Here is a 15,591-nt window from a genome sequence, read left to right as displayed (position 1 = left end):
AAATACTTATTAAGTTCTTCTGCCATTTCTTTGTCCCCATTACTAGCGTCCTTTTCCAGTGGTCCAATATCCACTCTTGCCTCTCTTTTACTCTTTGAATACCTGAAAAACTTTTGATATCCTGTTTGATATTATTAGCTAGCTTACCTTCACGTTTCATCTTTTCTCTCCTTTTAGTTGTCTTTGGTTGGTTTTTGAAAGTTCCCAATCCTTTAGTATCCCATTTATTTCTTGCTATATATTATGCTCTCTATCTAGCTTTTCTGCTGCCTTTGATTTCCCTTGTCAGCCATGGTTGCCGTGGTTTTCCTTGTCATCCTCCCTTTAGAAACTGTGGCACAGAAAGAACTGTTGGGTCAAATGAGTTGTCTCTGTGATGTAAACAACTTGATTCAGGACCTGGTCAGTTTGTGTCAACCCATTCACAAGTGAAGAGCAGAGAGTAAAAGCTGTACAATGAATGGGAAACCAGAAATATCAAGACCATAAGACGCAGTACATAGGACCAGAGTTAGACCATTCAACCCATCAAGTCTACTCTGTCATCTCATCTTCGCTGATTTATTTTCGCTCTCAATCCTGCCTTTTCCCCATAACCTTTGATGCACTTACTAATCAAGAACCTAGCAACATCATCTTTAAATATTCCCAATGACTTGGCTTCCAGAGCCATCTGTGGCAATGAATTCCACAGATTCACTACACTCTGGTTAAAGAAATTCCTCTCATCTCTGTTATAAATGGACATCCTTCTATTGTGAGTCTGTGCCTTCTGGTCCTAGATTCCCCTTCAATGGAAATGCTGGCATAAGTTCCCTTTCATTTGAACTATTTGGGTGCAGTAACTATGCTTCAAGAATGTGACACTTCACACAAATTCTTTTCAAATTCACATTCCATACAAATGACAACATTGTCTACAACTGACACAATGACTCCATTCAGTGTAAGGGTACAGATTCATTCACACATGATGCACGTAGGCTGGCAGATGAACTTTTAGTTTAAAAATTATTCACTGGATGCCAGCGTTTATTGTCCATCCCCTTTCACTCCAGTGAGCCACCATAGTGCCACGTCTGGAGTTACTTAGAGACCAGACTGGGTGAAACGGGCAGATTTCCTTCCCGGAATCACCCAGATGGAATTTTACAACAATCCAGGGGTTCCTTGTGTTAGTCTCATTCAGAAAGTTAGGAAGCATGGGATGGAGGGAAACTTGGCTGCATGGATTCGGAATTGGTTTGCTCACAGAAGGCAGAGAATGGTAGTAGAGGGAACATATTCTACCTGGAGGTCAGTGCTCAGTGCTGTTCCACAAGGATCTATTCTGGGATCTCTGTTTTCTTGTGATTTTTATAATTGGCTTGGATGAAGAATGAGTTAGTAAGTTTGGAGATGACACAAAGGTTGGTGATATTATGTATAGTGTGGAAAGTTGTTGTAAGTTACAACAGGACGTCAACAGAGCTGAGAAGAGGAAGATGGAGTTCGATCTAGAAAAGTGTGAATTGATTCACTTTGGAAGTTCAAACTTGAAGGCAGAATACAAGTTTAATGGCAGGAGTTTCGGCAGTGTGGAGGTACGGATGGATCTTGGGGTCCGGACCATGAATTAGTCAGGATCCTTCATTAGTCAGGAGATTGAGTTCAAGAGCCACAAGGTAACGTTGCAGCTCTACAAAACTCTGAACGTTGTGTTCAGTTCTGGTCGCCTCATTATAGGGAAGGATGTAAAGCTTTAGAGAGGGTGCAGAGGAGATTTGCCAAGATTACAGAACATGTCTTAAGGTGAGTGAAGGAAGATGGGAGGCACGCTGATAGAATTGTACAAGATGATAGGTGACAGAGATAGAATGGACCTTTATCCAGAGGGGCAATAACAAATACTTCTAAGGCGATTAAAAGACAATAGGTGGGGATTTTAAAGGTAGGCTTTTGACTCAGAGGTGTAACTGCATGGAATGCAATGTTGTGGATGATGGTAGAAGCAGGTACATTGGGGATATTCAAGAGACTATTAGGCACATGATGAAAGAAAACTGGAAGGCTTTGTGGGAGAGAAATATTAGATTAATCTTATAGTTCGGCACAACATTGTGGGCCAAAGGGACTACACTGTGCTGTGCTTGTTCTTTGTTTTATGCTGGTCTTGCTGGTGTCATCCACATGGTAAGAGGAGGAAATGGAAATGTTTAACTCTACAGTTCAGTGATAATGACTGAGACATTTTACTACCAGACTGTAAATTTTCACCTCAAAGCATTGTGTTACAAACATTTCAGCTTGGGCTTTCAGAGAGCAAGGTAAGTAGATGTTGTCATATTTGTTTGTGCCACTGAACACCTTCCTGTTTTGTATTTGCATTGCCAAATCTGGAAACCGCAGAGAGTCAGTGTGCATATCTTGGAGCCTGCCTGACGAACATTTAATGTACTTCCTCTTCCAGCTGTGTCACTGTACCCGGAGCTCCCAGTGTGGCCTCGTCTGCATCGGTGAGCCCTGGTGCAGATCGAGGGACCGCTTCGCTCAGCACCTTCTCTCTGTCTTCCACAACAGGCGAGATTTCCCAGTGGCCACCCACTTCAATTCAACTTCCATTCCCACAGCCTCCTCTACTGCCACAATGAGGCCACTCACAGGATGGAGGAGCAATACTCTCTCTGGGTGGCTTCCAATCTGACATCGATTTCTCTAACTTCTGGTAATTTCTCCCCTGTTTTCTCATTCTCCGTTCTGATTCCCTTCATACCCCTCCTCTTACCCATCACCGCTGTCTGGCGGCCTCCTCCTTCTGTTGTCCACTGTTCTCTCTTATCAAATTCCTCTTCTTCCACCCTTTACCCTTTCAATCTTCTATGCACTATAGAAACTGGAAACTTAATTTCAAATGATCAAATGATTTCTCGAATGCAAAGCTGACATCCACATGGAACACACCTGCAGGAGTGCTGCTGCAAGTAGACACCATGCTGGTGTTCAAGAGAATTTTAAATAGACAGGAAATGGATCATATTCACGCAGAAGAGATTAGTTTAATCTGGCATCATGGGCCAAATGGCCTGTTTCCATTCTGCTTTATTAATAATTATTCACCTCGGACTAATCCTCAATTGTCAGTGGTGATCATGAAACTCCTAGGTTGATGTAAAATCCCACCTGGTAACAGATGTGATTCCGGGACAGAAATCTGCCTCTCTAACCTAGTCTGGTCTGTAAGAGGCTCCAGACCCAGCACTGTGGTGGCCCACAGGTATTCGCATTTCAGGAGTGATTAAGGGATGGACAATAGATGCTGGCATCACCACAATAAATTCTGGAGAGACATTTTGTTTTAACTGAAAGCTCATCTGCCAGACCACTGCAGAACTCGTATGTACGAACCTTTGCACTCACCCTGTCTGGAATTGTGGTGTCAGCTGCAGATAATGTTGTCAGTTGTGTATTCAAAAAGAATTGATGTGGAGCATCATATTCTTGAAGCATGTTATTTGTCCAAACATTTCAAATGAAATGGAATTTATGTTAACTTTTCCTTTGATGTTTGTGGTGTTGGTCTGTGGTGATTTCCCATCTATCACAGGACCATTACTCTCTGCTCCTTTCTTGTGAATGTTTTGACACAAGTTGACCAAATTGACCGTGGGCAGCACTATAGCGTAGCAGATGGCACAATGCTATTACAGCCCCAGCGGTTACTGATGGTGTTTCAAGTCCTGCCACTGTCTAAGGAGTTTGTACCTACTCCTTTGACCAAGTGGGTTTCCTTCAGATGCTCCAGTTTCCTCCCACAGGTCCAAGGACATACGTGTCAGGGTGAGTAAGTTATGGGCATGCGATGTAAGTTATGTAGGTTTGTAGGTTTCATAGTTATATGGTGCCAGAAGCATTGCCACACTTGCACCCCACACAATCCTCCCTGACTTGACTTGATGCAAACAACACATCTCAGTATACAATCGTTTTTCTTGAGAAATCTTGTGTTGAGATGCTTGCATCACCTTAGTTGTCCTGAGAGATCTGTGCCACAGTTTAACCCCCACTCCTACCATTTACTTTGCTGGCCTTATCTCTTCTTCCGTACTGCCCCATTACCCTTTAGTTGTTCAAATATTTATGAAGATTATAAAGATTAGTTCTACTTGTCACATGTACATCAAAACATACAGTGAAATGTGTTGTTTCAGGTTTTACAGATCATTCTACAGACACGAGGGGGTCTACCTCCTTGATCTGGTCTCCACCAGGACATTGATTGTCACAGCATTGACATAGCAGGACAACACTCCCTCAGTAGTGCAGTGAAGTGTCTGCCTCATTGTGTCCTCTCTAGCACCGGGGCCAGAATTTTAACCCAGGACCTTTGAATGTCAGCAAGATTAATACCCATTGAAGTAGAGCTCAAAGCCTGACACAAAGTTCAATATTAAAAGTTGTTGTGTTCTTGAGAGAAACTGGAAGGGCAGAGTCTGTCTCTGCAGCGGAGCAAGTTGACAGTAACCTGATAAAGATGTACAAAATGAGGAATCAGAATCAGAATCAGGTTCATTTTCACCGGCATGTGACGTGAAATTTGTAACTTAGCAGCAGCAGTTCAATGCAATGCATAATTCTGCAGAGAAAATAATAATAATAAATTAAATTAAACATAATAGTAAATAAACAAGTGAATCAATTACGTATATTAAATAGATTTTTTAAAATGTGCAAAAACAGAAATACTGTATATTTTAAAAAGTGAGGTAGTGTCCAAAGCTTCAATGTCCATTTAGGAATATGATGGCAGAGGGGAAGAAGCTGTTCCTGATTCGCTGAGTGTGTGCCATCAGGCTTCTGTACCTCCTACCTGATGGTAATAGTGAGAAAAGGGTATGCCCTGGGTGCTGGAGGTCCTTAATAATGGACGCTGCCTTTCTGAGACACCGCTCCCTAAAGATGTCCTGAGTACTTTGTAGGCTAGTACCCAAGATGGAGCTGACTAGATTTACAACCTTCTGCAGCTTCTTTCAGTCCTGTGCAGTAGCCCCTCCATGTCAGCCAGTGATGCAGCCTGTCAGAATGCTCTCCACAGTACAACTATATAAGTTTTTGAGTGTATTTGTTGACATGCCAAATCTCTTCAGACTCCTAATGAAGTATAGCCGCTGTCTTGCCTTCTTTATGTCTACATCAATATGATGGGACCGGGTTAGATCCTCAGAGATCTTGACACCGAGGATCTTGAAGCTGCTCACTCTCTCCACTTCTGATCCCTCTATGAGGATTGGTATGTGTTCCTTCGTCTTACCCTTCCTGAAGTCCACAATCAGCTCTCTCGTCTTACTGATGTGAGTGCCAGGTTGTTGCTGCGGCACCATTCCACTAGTTGGCATATCTCACTCCTGTATGTCCTGTCGTCACCACCTGAGATTCTACCAACAGTGGTTGAATCATCAGTAAATTTATAGATGATATTTGAGCTATGCCTAGCCACACAGTCATGTGTATACAGTGAGTAGAGCAGTGGGCTAAGCACACACCCCTGAGATGTGCCAGTGTTGAGCGTCAGCGAGAAGATATGTTATCACCAATCCGCACAGACTGTGGTCTTCCGATTAGGAAGTTGAGGATCCAATTGCAGAGAGAGGTACAGAGGCCCAGGTTCTGCAATTTCTCAATCAGAATTGTGGGAATGATGGTATTAAATGCTGAGCTATAGTCAATGAACATCATCCTGACGTAGGTGTTTGTGTTATTTAGGTGGTCTAAAGCCATGTGGAGAGCCATTGAGAGTGCGTCTGCTATTGACCTATTGTGGCGATAGGCAAATTGCAATGGGTCCAGGTCCTTGCTGAGGCAGGAGTTCAGTCTAGTCATGACCAACCTCTCAAAGCATTTCATCACTGTCAATATGAGTGCTACCAGGCGATAGTCATTAAGGCAGCTCACATTATTCTTCTTAGGCGCTGGTATAATTGTTGCCTTTTTGAAGCAAGAGGGAACTTCCACCCAGAGCTGTGAGAGGTTGAAAATGCCTTTGAATACTCCTGCCAGATGGTTGGCACAAGTTTTCAGAACCTTACCAGATACTCCATCAGGGCCTTCCGCCTTGCGAGGGTTCACCCTCTTTAAAGACGGTCTAACATTAGCCTCTGAGATGGAGATCACAGGGTCATCAGGTGCAGCAGGGATCATCACAGCTGTAATTGTGTTCTCCCTTTCAAAGTGTGCACAGAAGGCATTGAGTTCATCTGGTAGTGAAGCATTGCTGCCATTCACGCTATTGAGTTTCACTTTGCAGGAAGTAATGTCTTGCAGACCTCACCAGAGGTGCCATACATCTGGTATCACCTCCAAACTCGTTCAAAATTGTCTCTTCGCTCTTGAAATAGCCATCTGCGTTCTATGAGGAGCATAGACAGAATACAAAACTAGAAACTGTTTGTAATGGAGTTATCGATCACCAGAGGGCATTCATTCTGGTGCCTTCTGCAAGGAGTTTCCACATTGCGCTTTAAGCGTGGTAGCGTGATAACATGTGCAATTCATGTATTTTTAATGATTAATTATTTAAACAAACAGGAGTTTAATCAAACAATATGTATATAAGATTACTCAAATATTACTGAAATATTAAATACACAACTCTCCTCCCTGCTCAGCTATAAACTACAACTCAATAGGAAATGCATCTCAACAAGATACACATAATATTATATAATACAACTTCTCTATACGGACAGTAAATTTTAAGTTCAGGCCTAAAGATTTAATCACTGCGGAGGATTTCTTACTCTTGTAGGATAATGTCTTTCCTGGCAAGGGAAGTGATTCAGCTGTGAAAACAATCTCAGGCTCTGAGGCCTCCTCCATGGTATTGAAGGAGTTGACTCTGGGATTACAGGAAGTGGTTCTGACAGCTCTGGACACCTTTCTTGTCCTTTTCTCTCTGTGCATCTACTTCAATCCCTTTCTTTTTCTTTCCCCAGATCCTTCTCTCTTTCACACCATTCTCTTTCTCTTTCACATGCTTTCTCTCTATCTCTTCTCTCCATTTTCTTCTTCTAGTTTGTGTATCTTGATCTTGGTTTAGTCCACTGGAGTATTCCCTTATTAATTCTTCTATTGCTGCTTTTACAATCTGGTCTCTCCTTTTCGCTTCCTCCTCCACAACATCTAACGAATTCTCTGTATCCGTATCTCCATTGACTCCTTTCTTTTTGGCCTTTGTTACGTTCCCCAGTAACCAGGTGACTTCTCAGCAAAGATAGATAGGTCCGCTGAAGCCTGATGCTACTATTTTCAAACGTTTTTATTTATAAAGGGGCACAAACGTATGGTTAATACAAAACATTCAGACCATATACGTTGTCACAACTCAATCTAAAGCACAGGTGTAGTAATAATCAATCAGAAATAAGCTCTATCGTTGTCTAGGGGTAATGTAGATATATATTGTTTACTGGATATCTAAAAGTCTTTTGCGGTCACTGCAGTTCCACTAGCTGCCGTCGTTGTGGTGTCGCGTTGGTGCACTTTTGTTAGAAAGAGAGACAGAGAATTGAATGAAACAGTTACCCGACAGGTTTTCCAACCTGTAGGAGTTCGGTTTGTCGGAGCCTCGTTGGGGGAATGAACGCTCATCGGTGGCCTCCCCTGTAGCTAAGCCGTTCTTCCGCTGTGGGGTCGCCAATCCCAGGCAGGGAAAAGACACACACGAACCCCACCACCGGCTGTTGCTATCAAAACGCTGTCACAGGATCTCTAGAGTGTCTTCTGGTGCGTCTCTGGCGCCCCACCTCGGCAGCCCACCTTTTATCTGGACTGGCAGGGTTGTAGATGTTCATCAGCGTGGGGGGGGGCGAGACAATCCTTCCCCCATCACCCATCTCACATTGCCCTGAGATTTTGCACGTAGGCCAGTTCCTTATCCCACAAAGGTGTCTCCCAAGACAATGGCTATGTCCGAGGCTTTTGTCTTGTTGAGCGACCAGCCCACATTCCAAACCGTAAGGCTCTCTCTCTCTCTTGCGATTCTCACAAAGGAGGGGGGCTGAGGTCATGACACCTTCCATTCATCCAGCTGGGCTTTTCTCTTTGTATTTACTTTTACCAGCAGCTTTTTGTCCCGCACTTGAAGTTCATGCAAAAACCTTAATGCACACAGAGCAGATTCTGGTTCTTTATACTCACAAGAGCCAAATGTTTGCAACTTTCCTGAAGCTCCTCAAACTCTCTTCCAGCTTAAAAACAAGCCACATTTTAGAAGTAACTGCCTGATTAACATATTTGAAGCTTTCTCAGATATAGTGCCTATAAAAACTGTTGTAGTCAGAGCACTACTCTCTTCACTTTCACACTTCCTCTGAGTAGCCTGGCCCTTCCTTGGCCCAATATGCTTTCTAAACAGAGACACAGTGGTTGGCACCAACACCTGTTTGTCCCCTGCTGGGCAATGATTCATGGTGTTTGGCATGGAGGCAGTTGTGGCACCTTTCGTAATTTGCTTTCAGTTAACTTTATCGTAGGTGATGTGGGGAACAAATGGTGGATGGATCTCCAATCAAATTGTCGTTCTCTCAGCATAGTGACTCCATAATGCTGGTCCTTCTGTTTTTACCATGTGCAAGCCCAGTATGGCTTGTCAGTTGTTGTATTTCACTGTTATGGATGTCATTCCCACAGAAGTTATCTTTTCTCCAGATTATGTCCTTAATTGGATATCTGCTGGCTTCAGTTTACTATCTTTGAAATGCTATTCAAACTCATTTTGTGGAATAACTGAAACAGCCGAACCTGCGTCCAATTCCATTTTAATTAATTTGTCAATCACTTCTGGTGTAAGCCATATTGCTTTCTCTTGTTAGTTTTTACACTGTGAATCTCAAGGCTATGCAGTCCTGTGTCACTCTCATCATTATCAGTTTTTTCATCAATATTGTGCAATTTCTTTTTGAAACTGCAACTTGATTTTTTATCTTTTTTTCTCTTCTCTGATCAGTCCATTTATGTTTGTCTGCCCAACATGCTCTTTGTATGTGTCCTACTTCATTGCATTTTCTGCAAGTTTTCTTTTAAATCTGCATTTGCTTGGTGTATGTGAGCTCCTGCCACAACAGTAACACTATTTGTTTGGCCGGGCTGGTGTCTGTTTGGACGTTATAATTCTGTTCATGCTCACTTTCATTCCCGACTGCACATCAATTGCATCTCTGTCTGAGGTATCCATTCAAACAGCTATTTCAACTGCTCTTTTGAATGTAGGTTGTGCATCAGTTGGGAGCTGTTTTTTTCAATGCTTTCTTTAAAGATTCCAGAAACTAAAAGATCTTTCAGTGCATCATGCAGCCCATTGTCGAACTGACAACGCTCAGAGAATCTCTTCAATTCTGTCACTTGCGTTGAAATTGACTCACCTTCCTTTAGATTCTGATTATGAAACCTAAAGCATTCTGCAATCAACAATGGCTTTGGTTCTAAGTGTTTCTGCATTACTTTTACAATAGCATGAAAGTTCATTTTGGCTGGTTTGGATGGAGCAGTCAAAAGCCAAAGTAAACTATATGCCTTTAAACCCAAAATTGGTACTCGTTTTTCATTGGCTATTTCATTTGCTTCAAAATTCTGTTGAATTAGCTCAGTACACGTAAGCCAATTACCCATTGTAGAATCAAACATGTCAATCTTTCTGATGTAGCCAGCTATTTCTGATTTTTTTATGATTATTATCATTCAGTTCTCATTCTTCTGTTTCCTGACTTTTTATTAAAATCTCAATTGCATCTTACATTTTTTAAAAACTTGATAGTCTGTGCACGTGCTGGGCTGTTTCTATTTCAATCCGACTGATCCTTGCCGCATTGTTTTTATTTTGAAGGTCTTCATGTGCTTCACCAGGTCGATAGCCATCTCGGTTCATTTTAAAAATACCTTGTGGCAGACGTTATGATTTGTAACTTCAAAACATTACTCTAATTCAAAGGAAGACTCCGGAGTCTGGGAACACGAGTCTGACTGTGTTTAAGCAAAGTATGGTCGTATCATGTGGTAAGGTAATGATGCATGCAATTCACAAAATTTTACATATAGCCCTTAATTAATTATCTTAAATGAACAAAAATGCTTAATTGAACAATATATATATACACGATTACTCGCATATATCTGAACTATTAAATACACAACAGTTCTCCTCACGACCACATGGTTTTCTCCGGCTGCTCCAGTTTCATCCCAGAGTCCGACGACGTACCAGTTAGTAGGTTAATTAGTCATTGTGATATTGTCCTGTGATTAGACTAAGGTTAAGTTGGGGGCTGTGGCTCATTGGGCGGGAAGGGCCTGTTCCAAGCTGTATCTTTAAAAGAAAGATTTTAAACTTACTCCACAGTGGCATTATCTGTCATCAGAGGGCAGACACTTAAGATGAGGGGTAGGATTCAAGTTTAAAGATTAAATTTTATTCATCATGTGAGCATCAAAACACAGAGTGAAATGTGTTGTTTGCATTAACAACCAACACACTTGGGGGTATTTTGGGGGCAGCCTGCAAGTGTCGCCACATACTCAGACACCAACACAGCATGAGCACCGTGCTGGAGAGAACAACACAGAACACAACAGAAGAGAACATACCAAGCAACAACTCAATCACACTGAACCAAACCCCATTCTCCCCTCGACCCAGCCACACACACAGCCCTCCAGCCCCAGCGGACGGGGGCAGCCCTGTCTTTGGCCTTTGGTCTCCGGCAGACTTGGACTCAGAGGTTTGAAGAATTCCCCAGTGGATCTGCAAAGATTTGTAGACTCCAGAATCAGTGAATAGAGGATGTGATATAAGAATGAATTTCAGCCAGAGTGGTTGGAATCTGGAATCACTGCCTGTGGGTGTATTGGAACCAGAGACACCAAGAACATATGATCCTCAGGGATCTGTTCTGGGACCCTTACTCTTCGTGATTTTTATAAATGACCTGGATGAGGAAGTGGAGGGAGGGGTTAGTAAATTTGCTGATGACACAAAGGTTGGGGGTGTTGTGGATAGTGTGGATGGCTGTCAGAGGTTACAACGGGACATTGATAGGATGAAAAACTGGGCTGAGAAGTGGCAGATGGAGTTCAACCCAGATAAGTGTGAGGTGGTTCATTTTGATAGGTGTGATGGCAGAATACTGGTGTCCCCCACTTTATGAAAGTTCGCTTTACACCTCTTCGTTTTTACGAAGGACCTACATTAGTACCCTGTTTTCGCTAACTGAAGAGGATTTTTGCTTTTACGAAGAAAGGCAACGCGCACCTCGAGCAGCACCGCCAAGCTCCTCACCCGGGAACTACACTCAACATCAAGCGGCCATAGCTTAAACACGTGTCTGTGAGCATCTGTGCTTTATCTCGATTTATTTTGTGCATCTGTTAACAAGATGTGTCCCAAGGTATCAGAAAAGCCTAGAGAGCTCGTAAGGGTGTTACACTTAGTGTAAAACTGGACGTAATTAAGGGTTTCGATCGTGGTGAACTAAATAAGGACACTGTGCTGCATTGAACTTGCCTGCGCCTACCATTCGCACTATTTACACACAAAGAGAAAGAATCTTGAAAACTACCGATGTTATTGTTAGTTCTGCTAGTAGCAAAGTGGTCTCGTTTAGTCGGCATCCAGTAATGGATAAAATGGAAGGGCTTTTGCTTAAGTGGATTGATGGGTGTACAAAGCGTGGTGTTCCGTTGTTATCTTATACTTTAGGAGAAATTTCCAAGATGGCGGCGCGATGTAGCTTGCAGCGGCCACTCTGGAGCTGATTATCTGTTATTTGTGAAGTGGGGTGCCATGCGCAATCATAATTGATTGAAAACGGACGTGGGAGCACAGAGGAACATCGGGAAATCTCCAGGAAAACTTTCTTCATTGCTGCTGCTGCTGTGAGGTCTGGGACTCTGCTGGGAAGAACAGGTCCCCAGTCCTTGGGGTCGCGTTGCCGATGGCCATTGGCGTTTTAATATGCTCAGCAGAGGATGCTGCTCGGAGAAGCTGTGCCGGAGGGGATGGTCGGAGGCTCAGAGGTTCGACGGACTCGGAGTCCGCTGCGGTCAGGTCACTTTCGGTGTGTGCTGCGTCTGCGAGGCTGGTTTCGATGGAGCTTTCATTGTGTGCTGTGTCTGCGAGGCTGAGTCAGGTGGCGCCATGGAAGTCCATAGTGGGAGTATTCACTTCCGCCGCTGGCGTAGGATGACGAGTCAATTGGGACCCTGAGGACTTGTGGAAACTGTGTGGTGATTTCTTTTGAACCTTTAACATCTTTGGACTATTTTTACTGTGCCCATGGTTTGTTTTTATCAATTATGCTATTGTTTGCACTGTTGTAACTATATGTTGTAACTGTGTGGTTTTGTGCAGGTCTTGTAGCTTTATTTTTGGTCTTGTTTTTGTCTGGTGGATTTGGAGCTCCTTTCCGGGGAACACACTAAGACGGTAGCGTGATATTAGTACGCAGCAGCCTCTCCAGACTCTGGATTGGGGATTGCCAAACATTACGTGGATTTTCTGGTGTAGTCTGTTTTGTCATATGCTTTTGTGATATCATTCTGGAGGAGCGTTGTCTCATTTTTTAACTGCATTGCATTTGTGGTTTCTAAATGACAATAAACTGAATCTGAATCTGAAATCAGTCAGTCTTTTTAATAAGCTGAAACAGAAAGCAGTGGACGATGGTGATGAAAGTGTGGCGAAAGTGGAATTTAAAGGTAGTCATGGGTGGTATGATCGGTTTTTGAGGCGAGGGCAGCTTCATAGCTGAATGTTTACTGGAGAGAGTGCTTCGGCTGATACTGAAGCTGCCAAAAAGTTCCCAGAAGAACTGACGAAAATAATTATGGAAGGTGGTTATTCATATAAGCAAGTGTTTAACTGTGATGAAACTGCAATTTATTGGAAAAAAATGCCCAGCAAGGTATTTATTTCGATAGAAGAAAAGCAGGCTAAGGCATCAAAGGACAGGTTTACTCTAATGCCTATTAATAATGCCACTAGTGATGCTGTCTTTAAGCCTCTACTAGTGTACCATACAGAAAATCCGAGGGCACTTAAAGGCATTGATGAGAAAACACTTCCCGTTGTGTTCCGTTCACATCCAAATGGTTGGAATACCCAAGTGATTTTTTTCTGAGTACACGAGTGGATACATTAGTCCTTTTGTTGAAAAATACTGTAGAGAAAATAACCTCGACAATAAGCGTCTTGTGATTGTCAACAATTGTGCTGCTCATCCACCTGGCATTACCGAATATGGCGGTCACATTCGTGTTGCGTTCTTACCACCGAATACGACGTCGTTGCTGCAGCCGTGTGACCAAGGCCTAACAGCCACAATTAAGGCTTACTATACGCAAAATGTGATGTGTTTTATTGTAAGTGCCATTGACAGAGAGGGCAACTCTGAAGCATCTTTGCGAGAGATCTGGAAAGAGCACAATATGAAATTGGCAATCGCCAACTTTGGAGATTCTCTCGATAGGCTAACATTCTCCATGAGAAATGCCGTTTGGAGGAAGCTGTGTCCCAAAGCAGTGAACGATTTTAAAGACTTCGAACCAACAACAATAAATACGGCAATAGTGACTTTGGCTAAGGAGGCTGGGTTTGTGGAAGTTGACGAAGCTGATGTTGGAGAGGTTTTGGCATCCCATGATGAAGAACTGACAGATGAAGAGCTGATGCAATTGCAAAAGGAAAGGATATGGATCGAAACCGAATGCAGTGATCCAGGAACTGAACCTGTGTGAGATTTTCGCTAAGATTGACAGTGCTGCAATGACTGCAGAAAAGTATGACTTTAATTTTGAAAGGGCACGTAGGTTTAAGGCAGGTTTGCAGGATGTTTTGAGTGCTTAATAAGAACTGTTTGATAGAACAGTGCGTGAAGCTAAGCAATCAAGCATACTATCCTATTTCAAGCCTTCCACATCAGCCACAGCAGACGACAAACCTGGACCTTCGACATCGAGGCAGGCAGACATAGAAGAAAGTGTAGATGTTAGTGACCTGCCTGCCCTGACGGATTCAGATGACAAGGAGATGACACACCAGTCTCCTGTACCTCCCACCACCCCAACCTCCGACGACTCAGCCTGACACACCATCATCAGTGTGGTGCTCGCTGTCTTCCCGATTCCGGTAAGTGAAACTACACTGTACATGCATTACTTCTACTTTATATAGGCTGTGTATTTATCATATCATCCCTGCTTTTACTATATGTTAGTGTTATTTTAGGTTTTATGTGTTATTTGGTAGGTTATTTTTTGGGTCTGGGAACGTTCAAAAATTTTTCCCATATAAATTAATGGTGATTGCTTCTTCACTTTACGACATTTTGGCTTATGAAAGGTTTCATAGGAATGCTCTACTTTCGGACAGCGGGGGAAACCTGTATATTATTAATGGTAAGACTCTTGGCAGTGTGGAGGATCAGAGGGATCTTGGGGTCCGAGTTCATAGGACACTCAAAGCAGCTGCGCAGGTTGACTCTGTGGTTAAGAAGGCGTACGGTGTATTGGCCTTCATCAATCGTGGAATTGAATTTAGGAGCCAAGAGGTAATGTTGCAGCTATATAGGACCCTGGTCAGACCCCACTTGAAGTACTGTGCTCAGTTCTGGTCGCCTCACTACAGGAAGGATGTGGAAGCCATAGAAAGGGTGCAGAGGAGATTTACAAGAATGTTGCCTGGATTGGGGAGCATGCCTTTTGAGAATAGGTTGAGTGAACGTGGCCTTTTCTCCTTGGAGCAACGGAGGATGAGAGGTGACCTGATAGAGGTGTATAAAATGATGAGAGGCATTGATCATGTGGATAGTCAGAGGCTTTTTCCCAGGGCTGAAATGGCTGCCACAAGAGGGCACAGGTTTAAGGTACTTGGGAGTAGGTACAGAGGAGATGTCAGGGATAAGTTTTTTATGCAGGGAGTGGTGAATGTGTGGAATGGACTGCCGACGATGGTGGTGGAGGTGGATATGATAGGGTCTTTTAAGAGACTTTTGGATAGGTACATGGAGCTCAGAAAAATAGAGGGCTATGGGTAACCCTAGTAATTTCTAAGGTAGGGACATGTTCAGCACAACTTTGTGAGCCGAAGGGCCTGTATTGTGCTGTAGGTTTTCTATGTTTCTATTTCAGAATTAACTGGATTAGAACACAGCACAGGAACGGGGAGAGGCCCTTTGGCCCATGATGAACCAGTTAAGGTGACAATGAAATGCCTAACCCAATCAATCAGTTCTATGACACAATGTCTCCATGCCTCTGTTCTCTGCACTATTCACGTGCCTCACTCACCAGCCTCTTGAACTCCTCTTATCGTATTTGCCTCCATATCTACCCTTGGCAAAGCATTGCAGGGACCTACTACTCTCTGTGTGAAAGAAACAAAAATTCCCCACACATCCCCATGAATTCACACCCTCACCTTAACTGCATGTCTCTAGTGTAGGACATTTTGATTTGGTGGGGGTTGGCAGATTATTTATTTGTTTATTTATTTATTGAAGGACAACGCAGAATAAGCCCTTCCGGCCCTTTGAGCCGTGCTGCCTGCAATGCCCCGATTTAATCCGA

General features: G+C 43.1%; 1 protein-coding gene across 2 annotated transcripts in view; it reads left to right on the top strand.

Moving 5' to 3' along the window:
• Positions 1-1,214: 1,214 nt before the first annotated feature.
• LOC140719245 (ras-related C3 botulinum toxin substrate 1-like) overlaps positions 1,215-15,591 on the top strand; it is a 53,169-nt gene continuing 38,792 nt past the window's right edge. Inside the window, exon 1 of one of the 2 annotated variants that reach the window (XM_073033721.1) lies at positions 1,215-1,296. In XM_073033721.1, coding sequence (XP_072889822.1) covers positions 1,265-1,296 — 32 coding nt within the window. In that variant the 5' untranslated portion in view covers positions 1,215-1,264. Of the gene's footprint in view, positions 1,297-2,205; positions 2,307-15,591 lie in introns of those variants that run through there. The other variant, XM_073033719.1, reaches the window with a different exon arrangement.

The sequence above is a fragment of the Hemitrygon akajei genome, chromosome 31 (assembly GCF_048418815.1).
Source record: "Hemitrygon akajei chromosome 31, sHemAka1.3, whole genome shotgun sequence".
Taxonomy (NCBI): domain Eukaryota; kingdom Metazoa; phylum Chordata; class Chondrichthyes; order Myliobatiformes; family Dasyatidae; genus Hemitrygon; species Hemitrygon akajei.
Note: the sequence above shows the minus strand (reverse complement) of the source record. Positions and strands in the feature narration are given on the sequence as shown.